The sequence below is a fragment of the Manacus vitellinus genome, unplaced genomic scaffold, assembly GCF_001715985.3.
Source record: "Manacus vitellinus isolate BGI_N305 unplaced genomic scaffold, ASM171598v3 scaffold_8_pilon, whole genome shotgun sequence".
NCBI classification, from domain to species: Eukaryota; Metazoa; Chordata; class Aves; order Passeriformes; family Pipridae; genus Manacus; species Manacus vitellinus.
In genome coordinates this window covers 2,940,639-2,952,846 of record NW_021940864.1, presented here as the reverse complement: position 1 = coordinate 2,952,846, position 12,208 = coordinate 2,940,639, and the positions used below count along the sequence as shown (strand labels likewise).

Sequence of the window (12,208 nt, the reverse complement as noted above, 5' to 3'; positions counted from 1 at the left end):
AGCAAATGTGCTTTGTGCTTGCTTTCGTTGGCTACTGCTGTCTGATTCTGTCTTCTGTCCATACTCCCAGAACATATAAACATTGACAAGGTCCTTCCTGAGCCTTCTCTTCTCCAGGCTAAGCAATCCCAATTTTCTCAGTTTCCTCTTGGGTCAGATGCTCTGGTCCCTTAATCATCTCTCTGGCTGTTTGCTGGACTCACTTCAGTAAGTCATGTTTGTGTTGTGCTGGGAAGTCCAGCAGTGGATCCAGTGCTCCAGATGTCTCTCCAGTGCTGAACAGAGAAGAATCACCCCTTTGATCTGCAGTTCCCAGTGCAGCTCAGGAAGCTATTGGCCTTTCTTGTCACTGGGACACACTGCTAACTTATGCTCAACATTTTATACACCAGGATCCACTTCTGCAAAGCCACTTTCCAGCCTGCGCTGGTGCATGAGGTTGTTCCCTCCCCAGAGACAGCACTTTGCATTTCCTTTTGTTGAATTTCATGAGGTTCCTGTTGGCCCAAATTTCCAGCCTGTCAAGGCCCCTCTCAGTGGCACCCCAACTGTCCTGTGTATTAATTGCCTCTCCCAGTCTTGCTAGAAGCTTGTTGACGGTGCAGTTGGTCCCATTTTCCAGGTCATTAATGAAGACAGAAAACATTATAGGCCTAGAGGTGTACCCCTAGTGATTGGCCTCTGGCTGGACTTTGTACCACTGATGATAATCCTCTGAGCCTGGCAGTTCAGCCAGTTTTCTCTGCACCGTTCACCTCACTGTCCACTTACAGTCTGTACTTGCATCAGTTTGTCATCAGTTAAGCATGATTTTAGTATGAAGAGGTTCCAGACGTGGTGTTCCCCCATCTATCCCTAAAGATGACTGACTTTTCTGTTACCTTGCTAAAATGCTTTCGAAAATTAGATTCTTAACATGTAGGCCACTGATAGAAATTTAATAAAGCTGCTACTAATTAACATCTAATACATATTGGTTATGCTGAAGTGGATCTTGCTGCTGCCAGGCAGCCTGTAGTACAGGATCTGCAAATGAGTATGGGTTTGTGAAATACAGTGTGTTGTAGAGAAAGGTCTGGAGATCAGTCCCTGTTCTGCCACAGAATGATGGCAGAATCAATTCCCATCTGAATTTGCCACAGGTGCCTCTGCTGACCCAGTAGCTATTTTTAGTATTCCTGATAAATCCGCCAGTTAATGTCATCTTTAGCTCATTTATTTTCATGTCTCTGAAGAAGGAGGCCGATACTTGGTATTTCTTTTCACATGAATCTTTGAATCTCAGGCAACTTATTGTAGGAATTTGTACCACGATGTATGAATATATTTTGTAATGAATCTGGGCTTGAGTGAGTCTGCCTTTTTCAGTCTTGCATTGCGGTGATATAAAATACCTGCTTGGCAACAGCTCTGGGAGTTAATAAAGTTTCTGTGGTAAACTATGAGAGGCCTGAGAATCTCAGACTAAAGTTATTGCACCAGTAACTCAGAAAAGCAATTCCTAAAACTCCTGGCACATTTATCCAGAGGGTTAGTGATAGCACAGAAATGGAAATCATTGTTGAGAGCCATTGCGTTCTTGGAATTAAAATCCATCAGTCTTCTGAAGCTGAGAAAAACAATTTTCATGACATACAGATGCTTTTATGTTTCCTAATCAAAATTAATCTAGGGTGGGTTTTGATTCTATTTGTAGGGAAATTTGTATCCTCTAATCCTTATAATATACCTAACTTGAGATGACATCAAAAGAAGTAACACGCAGAGAAGCTAGGCATTTAAAATACTCTCAATGCTTTATTCTATTTAATTTCAGCAAAAGCAGATTTATCTCTTGGGGGAGTGGGATAGAAAGAAAAAGAGTGAGGATGCCAACATCCTCAAGTGAGAGCCTCAAGCACAGAAGTTGGAAGATGAGATGTGGAAATGAAAATTACTGTAAACAGAAAAGGAAATTTAGCACTCTATTTCCACTCTTCTTGCTGGAAAAGGAGGGACAAAGACATCTAGTAAATCATTAAAAAGCAGCATTTGCTTTTCTGAGTTGCAAGTTGAACTGCTGTAGCTGTCAGCAGGGTCCTTATGCAGCCCTTGCTCAGAAGTTTTCTCTGGGTCCTTAACATACCTGTTGGCAGTTTCCTTGCCTGCTGGGAATTTTGTCCAGTTCATTGGAGCATAATGAATGACAACGTGTCCGTGACAAGATAAACAGTGTGTCTGCCTCTGGAACAAAGAAAAGTCTCCTAACTGGTCACAGCGTAGGGCTTGTATTGGGACTGATCCATGCTTGTAGCAGGCACAAGGATGGTTGGTTGGTGCAAACATCATATACACATTGTTTGATTTCCTTTCAGAAGTGCCTCTTAAGTTTGTAACATCCTAATTTTGGCGTACTTTTGGAGCAGAAGATTCTTGTTGTGGATGCCAGATAAACTGTGTAGTTTCTTTTGCTCAGAACATCAGTTCCAGTGGGTTCCCTTCCCCAAGAAAAACTTGTTCGTGTTCACAGACCACAGACAAGCATAAACACATACACTGAGGGGTGATGGGACTTCTTGATGAGAAATATTTTTGTAAGAGTAACAAAAAATGTGGGAGGTCGTGTAAAAGCAATGAAAAATTTCTGACAACCAGAAATAGTTACAGTCTTCCTCAAAAATGCTTAATAATGGTGTTTCTAAACAACTTAAGGAAGCATAATAAGTTTTTGTTCTCATCTTTTGAAAGTTGCGGCTGGAGCTGTAAAGAGTGTTTCCTAATGGGCTTTGTTAGACTCCTGTTGGCTTGTTTGACTCCAGCTGACCACTTAGAGTATGCTACAGGGAGATCCTTTTTCCTTGCTGCTGTGTTTTTCCTGTAACAGAATAGAAATGTGAAAAAGTGGATTAGTAGTGACTGAGTGACTTTACAGAATCTCTTGTCTGTGTTCATGTTTATGGTCAGTGAGCAGGCGCTGAATAAACTGGAGTGAAACAGGTGATAGGATCCATGTTGCTGCTGAAGTAATATGTGTCTCTTGGGAAGCAGCCCTTCACAAATGACATCAAGTGGTTTTACTGGCAACCTTGTGCCTAAGGACGAAAGGGAAAATGGACTAGACTATGTTATCTTATAAGTGGTTAATTTCTAAAAGTTTTCCTTGCAGATCAGAATTCCAGTATACTTGGGAAAAAATCGATACTTTTATTTTTTACTGTCTACCGTTGGACTTGTCTTGCTGGATACAGAAGTGGAATTAGAAGGTGGTGGGAGGGTCTAGGAATAGTTCTTATGGTGTCTGGCGCAGGTTATTTCAAGCAAAGGAGCAGACCCAGCTGATCAGAGGGGAGAAGGTGGACATGAAAGACAGCCAGGCCTTGATGGCTTCTAACATCTCAGAGAATAAATTGAGTTCAAATAGGCTTTTTGTTCTCATTTACTCTTGGCAACAAGCAGACTAAGTGGAAACACTCTCTGAGTGTGGATGTTAGTCTCCAGAGCTGCTAATCCAGTTTCTTGATTTACTTGCTGGGACTTCTGTTGTTTGGGAGAGAGGGAAGAAGGAAAACGGAGGCAGGAAGTAAGAGGAGGAGAAATGGCATGTTTTAGTTGTAGTGCTTCATGCATATGTAGACTTTCCAGCCACCTGGATTAGAAGCAAAGCATGTTGCCTCAACCACTGCTGCACAGCTGAGAATTACAGCTCTTGTACACCCTTGGAGACTGTCTTACTGCCTGAGTGGCTAAGAGACTTTGCCAGTGAGAGTCAGGAGTGATATTTAGAGGGGATGTGCATGTGTGCTGCAGATTTCACAGCTTGCTTTGCACAGAAAGTTAGGTGCCTTTTAAACAACAGGCAAGCATCTGTGAGAAATCTGGGTGCACAGAAGTGTGACAGAACACAACAATAAGCTACTGTTTAGCTGGGTTTCCACATCTTAACTGGCTGGAAATCTTGGTGCTTAGAAGCTTGCTTTTGCAAAATCCATGGGAAGGAAAGGCCCTGACCGTGGGGCGCTATGAGGGAAGTGAGGACTGGGGTAGGAGGCACAGTGTAAGTAGCCATATGTGGAGCTACTCCTTTGGGGGTTTGGTCCTTGTAAAGTAGCCTCTCTTACGGCTCTTATCCTTTGTTCTTTCCTCTCTCTGTATGGTGAGACCAGATGGGTGTTACTTCAAAGGAGAGTTGGACACCTAGAGAAGCCGTTTCGGATCTCACTGGAGTATATTACTGCTGGGAACAAGAGCGTAGCAGCTGTGGATTCCTTTGCGATGAAGAACTGCAGTTCAGGTAACAGTGTATTTGATTGCTTCTGGCTCATAATCTTTTGATGCCTTTTTGGAGAGGAGGATAAAAAATAAAGTAGGGTCCCTTCCAAGGTAGTTTTGGGTTTCTTTGGGGGTTTTGTTTTGCTGTTTTGTTTTTTTTTAGAAAGCCTTAGAATTTTCCTTTGAGAAGTTAAGAAAAAGTCTGGCAGAGCTAGGGGTGGGGGGGATATGTTTCCATTTGGACGGAATTTCTATGAAAATTTAATTTCAGGAGAAACAGAGTATTCATCCTGGCTTGCCTATCCTGACAACTTCGCTTTTCTGCAGCAGAAAGTGGAACAGATCAGGGGTTTTCCTAGACAGACATCTTTCGAGCCATCGTTTTTATTTTCATGGTTACGAATTTCAGGATTGTTTTTTGAACAACTGTGGAAAACTTGATTCTAAAAAGTATGGCTTTCTTTGGCAATATTCCAAAGCAGTTATTGCTGAGTAACCCCTAATAGCTGAATGTAATGTGTGGAGTTTTAATAATGGACAACCTTAATGGGGGTTACTTTTTTAAATACAAGCTCTGTTATCAATCCAAGTATGTAAATTTAGTGCTCCATGCCAGAAGCAGCTGCATATTAGTTCTACCAGTTTTATGGACCCTGTGAATCATACTGAAATCTTTAGGTGGCATGTCAGTGAAGAATATTACTGCTTATAGCTCTTAACACATTACTTTTTGTCCATTTTATTTATTTGGAGTACTGCTGACTTGGACTGCCTGTCCTTCTTCTCAACCTGTCTAGGACAGGGAAATGTGCTGGAGAACATACATTATTTTGGTCATTTATGTTGCTCTCCACGAAAACCAGTTGTATTAAGGGATTTATTGCACTGTTTGTACGTAAAGGTGCTCTCGAGGCTCCGGAAAGGAACAGCCTGACATTGTACTGAAAGCACAGGGCATGTTCAGACTGAACACACCTGCTCTGCTGCTGGTGTACAAACAGAACTCGTCCACATCTGCAGTGCTTTGGGAATTCATTGCAACAGACTATGGGCACATGAACCCTTCTCTTGGGAGCACTTGAAGGGGAACCGTAGGTGACAGACTGCGAGCTCATATCCACACCAAGCACTGCTCTGCCGATGATGGATGTCAGGTGCTGAGGCCATTAAGACACATTGTGAGGAAAAGAAGGAACAAATCTCCCATTTTGTCTACAGATTTGTAGCAAATGGCTACTCCTCTGCTCTGTTTAGAGGACATGGTGTATGAATAATACCACCGGAAAATAAAAGCACTTGTTCTTTTTTTTTCAGTTGGTTTAGACCACTAAGCCTTTTGCACATGGCTGAAGATGTGGTACTGTGTCCTTTTACAAGAAAAAAAGGTGGTGATGAGCAGCCGAGGGTGGCACCCTAGGCTTGGAGAAAATAGAGAAAGTAATAAGAAAAGATTAATCTAAATCTAATTTTTCTGCAGCTGTTAGAAGCCTTTGGGCAGCTTAGCTACTTGGATACCTTAACGTCACTGAAGCACATAAAACATGGGTGAATTTGGGAAAGAAACATCTGAGAAACAGTAACATGCCTTCAGCCTCATTTTTCTAAGCCTTTTGAAGACCATATAAGCAATTTAAAAATAAATTAAGATGTACAGACAATCATAGGAAATTAGGCTCCCATTTCCATAGGCATATGTGGGTTACGTATAGAATCACGGAATCACAGAAAATGCTGGGTTGGAAGGGACTCCTCAAGAACATTGAGTCCAACTCCTGTCCCTGCACAGGACACCTGAAGGGTCACACCATGTACCTGAAAGTGTTGTCCAAATGCTTCTTGACCTCTGTCAGGATTGGTGCTGGGGCCACTTCTCTGGGGAGCCTATTCCAGTGCCCAACCACCCTCGGGGTGAAGAACAACAAAGGCTTGAAGAAGGTAGAAGCTTGAGGTTGGAATCTGCTTTTGCCCATTGGTAATTCCATTTTTTTTGAGTTCTTTGATCGTAGAAAAGATTTTGCATAGAAAAAAATTATTGCATTTGAACTGAAAAAAATAACAGTCTATATGGGATTGAATGGGGAATTAAAATTAAAAACTTAAATAGATTCAGATGCTGATCAAATTCTGAATTTTTAAAAACTCTAGATTTAAAAATTCTAGATTCATATCCCATCTAATTAAAAATAGTTGAGTGGAAAGGTAAGTCTGTCATTGCAGTGTCTTAATTGTGCCCCACATTTCCCTTTCTTCAGTCAACATTGCAGCAAATTAGAAAATCAGTGACTTGTCGCTTGAATATCTTCACATTTCCCAATTTCCATTAGAAAGGGAGAGCTCTTACAGTTTTTCTCAACCATAGAGTTAGAATCCGATCAGAAAGCCCCAACAGTCAATAGAAAGACTGCCTGTACTTCTATAGGTTTTGGCTTGGGACAACTAACAGGTAGCATTGCCCATCATCCTACAGCCAATTGAGTTTCAATTACTGACTTGAATGTGAAGCAAATCGTGTTTGTCAGTGTGTAAAACCTAAGCTATTGATTGCCTAATTTTGTTTCTTACAACTTACTATTTAAATAAGTGCAGCAGCCAAAGCACAAAAAAAATAAATTTACAAATTGCAGAGAAGTAATATATTAATTTAATAACATCAACTAAGAATTTGTTCCTTCTACATGTGAAGTAATTGGTACAGTGGCATTTTATAGTTGATGGTAATTTCTAGTAATAAAAATAGAGTTCATTTCCTAAGTAATGTATTGACTTATTTATGATATTTAATGGGTTTCTTACTGATTTTTTATTGCAGTTGTAAATTAATTAATTTGCTAACTTATTTTCAAAAGTCTTAATTAAAGTACTTAATAGTAAGTACAAGTAAATGACAAGACATTGTTTTACTTAGCAATGTTCGATTTACCAATTCTAAGTAAATTTTTACGTAAGGGGCGTGGAGACCAAATGCTTCTGAAACGTGTTAAAGGTTTAATGATGCTCCAAGGCTGTTAAAAGCAGTTATTTCAGACACTCAGCCTGTCCAAGAGGAAGCACTTAGCTTTCAAGTTTTCAAGCTCAGTAAGCAACATAAAAACCATTTATTTTGGAGAGGGGAAAGACTGTGTGTTGTTGATTAAGTTAATGCTTCTGTCCACTCAGCAATAGCTTTTTTCAATAGATACTGAAAGTACGTAGAAATACACTCATTACCTTCAGAGCTGTAGGCAGTCAGTTTTGTAATGATCTCATGGTTGTAATAAGGCAAATTTCTGAAAATTGAAGTTAAGGTTGTACTAAAGGCAAAATCCTTGATGTAAAGCAGAGGACCTCTCAAGAAAGGAAAAATTTTGAAGGCCAGAAGATGATTTTACTGAAAGAAGAGATAGCAAGGAAAGAGTAAGGATATGGACTTGCAACGTGTGTGAAGAAATACGACTGACTGCCACACAGAATTTTTCATGATTCCCTTTTATAAATAGTCTAGCAACAGATTTATGAATCAGCTGCAGGAGATCAATAAGGGCTTTCTCCAAACACGATTGCTTCTGTATCTGAAGCATTACTAAAGTGATGGTTTTGTGTATTCAGACAAAACCTGAATATGTATCATTTCAGTTTTCCCACGTATACTCACTTTTTGCAGTTTGTCTTATAAATTAATTTCATGACAGGATGTTGTGGTTAACTGAACTTAATGAAATACCAGTGAGCCCCTTTTCAAAATGAGTTCTTGATGCTTCCTACTGGAAAATTGCCTAGAAGAGTTAACCTCTTCCAAACAGAAGACTGAGATTACATCAGTGTGTGTGATAGAATCACATAACAGCCCAGGTTGAAGGAACCTCCAAAGAGAATCTGGTCCAACTTTTTGTGTGAAAGGAAGTCTAGGTGAGGTTATTTAGAACCCTGACCAGCTGCATCTTAAAAACCTCCGGTGATGGGGACTCTACTACATCCCTGGGGAGGTTGTTCCCACAGCTGCTTCTTCTCATGGTAAAAAAAATTAAATGTGTTTCAAATTGAAGTGCCACGTGACACACAGCTAATTTAGATGTTAATAGTTAATTAACTTAAAAATTTTTTTTATAACATTTAAGTAATTTTCACTTGAGTAAAACTGCAAGATATTTACAGAAATTTATGAGACAACTAACTGAATTGTGACAATATTTTATTATATATTATTTGTTTAGTTGCAATTATGGGATAGGGGAAAGAAGATATGCACCTTCAGTGGAATCAACCATGTCATCTTGTATGGTCTTGAGAACCACCCCGTACAGAAATTCAGATGAACAGAACAATGAGCACAGTCAGTAATGTGTTGTTGTTATAAAACTGAAAAATAGACAGGATTAAAAAAAGAAAAGTAGTCATAATTTCAAAAGTAATTGTCTCTACTTGAGGTTTAGGACCAACATTTACCAAAATATTTACTTGGCCTATCCAGGTAACTTCTGTGTAAAGGAAGCTGGAGAATTTCCTTTGGCATTAATGCCATGGTTAAAGAGCTTACCAAGCCAGAGGAAAGGTTCAGAGTTAATTGAAATCAATGGGAATTATTAAGTATGTTTGGATTAAGTTTCTTCATTTAAAAAAAAAAAAATCAGGCAGATTGGATGCATTTTCCATGGAGTGGCCTGTGCTATTTATACAGTTCAACTGAGCTGGTTTTCCTGAGGGTCTAATTTCACTAAGTAGGCATTTGGAAAAGCCTTACTATTTTAAGAATATTTGCTTCCAAGTGCTTTGGCAGCCACCTTCCTACCCATTCACCTCTGCTCCCCCATGAGGTATGACTGATTATTCTGACTTCAGCCTGTGTGCCAAAAACTATCTCTAACCTGCTAGTGTTTTAATCCTGTAGGGATCTTGTATTGGAGAAAAAACTGCTTTACAGATGAGTGTGGTGGCTGCAGTAAAGTTAAATCATTTTAAAGTCATTCCAAAGTGAAAGTTATTTCACTTGTGGTTTGTGCCAATTTAAGTAAAATAAATTTAATGAACTTGTTATGGGGCTTATCTTTGTTTTCACTTTCATCTTTTTAAATTAAGTTATAGTAATGCTAGGAATAAAAAAAATTAAGCAAATTTAGTTTTAATATTGCTTCTAGAAAAGGCACAGTAACTCAATTAGTGGCAGAGTAGCTTCTTGCAGTAATGAATTAATGATTATGCATTTCTGTTGCTGACTGTGAACACCTACTTCTTGCAGAGCCAGATTTAGACAGTGAGGGTTATGTTAAATAATTTAATCTATTTAGAACATTAGTGTGCTCAACAAATAGATAGCGGGGGGGGAAACAAACCTGAATATCTAAAGCATTTGGTTTTCACAGGTCTGTCATGCCAGTTTGTTTGTGAATGGGACCTATTGTTCTTTTGTTTTATTTAGTAATCAACTGACCATATATTTGGGTTTTTACGATACGGAGGAGGGAGCTATAAAGAAATGTTTTAGATGGTGTAATAATGCACTTAAAACTGGTCTTTAAAATAGATGCTTCCATAGAGAAGGTGGAAGGGCTGGAATCTGCCAGAGCAGCTCCAAATGAGCGTGTTTCTTAGGCAAAGTTACTGTATTACCTGAGTAAGCAGGTTCATCTACTCTAATTCATAAAAGGTTAGGTGACTTGGGTTAAGAAACAGAATTGAGAAATCTCAGCCTTTAAAATCCAAAGATTTAATAATCCAAAGGGAAGGACCTGCTCATAAGAGGTACTAGGAACTGCTTGAGAGACAGTGCAAATGTTGGCACTTGTGGGTCTTAAGTACTTTTTAACACCTTGAAGAATTGACCAATACATTATCTTTTTAATGCTGTATATGATTTTTATCCTGACCTTCTCCCTTAATTAAGGCTTATTTCAACAGGGGAGCCATTGATTCAGTGAAAGAAAATGAACTCTGTAATCTGCTTTCCCCAAATTGAACTTATTTTTATTACTATTAATTGCTGCCACTTAGTTCTTGTGATGTTTTAACTGCTTGGATTTATTAAAACAATCATAAGATTCACTATTATCACTTCAGAAATGGGAAGGACAATGATGATTTACAGATGACCCAATGATTTTAAACCAGTATTACTCCAGATTCAAAGATTTATGCAATCTGACTCTACTGTGTAAGCGGATGACAGTCCCACTCTCCCTTTACTCTCCATAATAAACCCATACTTTTTCAAAAGACTGCTGGCCTGTAACAGAGGGCATGCAGATCCTTGATTTTTGGAAAAACAACGTTGGGGTAGTTTTGCTCTGAATTTTGTTTTATATCCAGGAAGTTCCTTATTAGCCGTAGGAAAAGGTTTTCTGATTTAAATAGTACTGAGGTTTGAAGTTAAGACCTGGCTGTTGAACTCCATTCATGTTTGTGAAGGAATACCATGGTAATCCTTTATGAAGTGAGAGACAGTGGGGAAGCTTAGAAAGTCAGAACAGAAAAGGGAGATGATCAAGCAAAAAGGATAGAGTCAGACTGTGTGAGCAGAAGAATAGAATCATAGAATCACTGAATGACTTGAGTTGGAAGGGACCTTAAAGATCATCTAGTTCCAACCCCCCTGCCATGGGCAGGGACATCTTCCACTACGTCAGGTTGCTCAGAGCTCCATCCAACCTGACCTTGAAAAATTCCAGGGATGGGACATTCACAACTTCTCTGGGCAACCTGTTCCAGTGTCTCGGCATCCTCACAGTAAAAAATTTCTTCCTAATATCTAATCTGAACCTATTCTCTTTCAATCTGAAGCCATTTCCCCTTGTCCTGTCACTACATGCTCTTGTGAATGGTCTCTGTCCATCTTTCTTGTAGGTTCCCTTCGGGTAACAGGGAGAGGGAGAGATGAGGAAAGAAGAGATGGTGATAAACCAGTAATGCTGAAAATAAATGACAGGATGTCAGGCAGGACTAATTGGTTTAGATAGTGGAAATGATTAAAAAGTTTGACCAGTTAGAAAGTGATGGGAATAAACATTTACAATCCAATTCATTAACTAGAGCAATCAAACTTAATCAGATAGCCACTCAATCAACCAGACTGAACTAACTAGATGGATAATCTGTTGAACTGGCAAAGAAACCAAGTAAAGGAAATTCAGTGAATTGTCAAAATTGAATTAAATGCACAAGAATTAATCAATTAACATTTAAAATTTTCCAAAGCAAAGATAAATATGTGGGATGTTCAGGTGGAAACTAGTCCCTTTTTGTGGCACATCTCACCAGAGCCATTGATGAGCAAAATAGGTTTTGAAAGATGAGGAGCAAGAATGAGGAGAAGATGACACAATAAGGAAAGAAGATATTCTGTGTTTGCTTGAAAATGAAATAATGTCAGCAGCAAGAACCTTCGTTTTTTTAAAGCCTGCCTAAATGTCATGCATACCAACACTGGTTTCTGAGGTACCACTGCTCTGTAGCAGTGCACTATATGTAAGATTGATAAAAAGGTATAATTCCTTCTCCTTCTTCACCACAGGGAAGAATTCTTTACATTTTGGCTCAGGGCATTTCTGTAGCTCAGGGCTTATCTTAAGTGCTCAAGCTCAGCTTGGTTTCTGTGTCCGAGGTTTCATTGCAAATCTGCCCCAGTTGTGCCCTAAGACCCTGTTCAGCTCTTCTCACTCTTGTCCAAAACCTCATGCTTTCTGCCTCAGGAAGCCCAGCTTGCTTTGTCCTGCTGTACTGTTTCTACAGGTCTACTGCAGCCAGCTTGCTTAGCAAAACAATTTCTACATGAAACCACAGACACTGTTTAACAATTCTGCACTGTAATCAGTATGGGAGAGGTGTGGCACGTTGGTGATGGGTACCGTGAAGTAGATGCACTTAAACAGAACAACTGAAACCAAAATGCCTCGACCTTGTAATTCCAAATCAAATCCATAATCCAGAAACAGAAATGACAACTGACTAAACCTAACATCCAGATTTTCCCCTGAAATATTTAAGAATCTGT

The 12,208-nt window shown here is 39.4% G+C and overlaps 1 protein-coding gene across 1 annotated transcript in view; it reads left to right on the top strand.

The window, feature by feature from the left end:
* The window catches only part of ALK (ALK receptor tyrosine kinase), a 225,744-nt gene that overhangs the window by 117,846 nt on the left and 95,690 nt on the right, over nucleotides 1-12,208 (top strand). Inside the window, exon 5 of the mRNA XM_018085039.3 lies at nucleotides 4,143-4,270. Coding sequence (XP_017940528.2) covers nucleotides 4,143-4,270 — 128 coding nt within the window. The remainder of the gene's footprint in view (nucleotides 1-4,142; nucleotides 4,271-12,208) is intronic.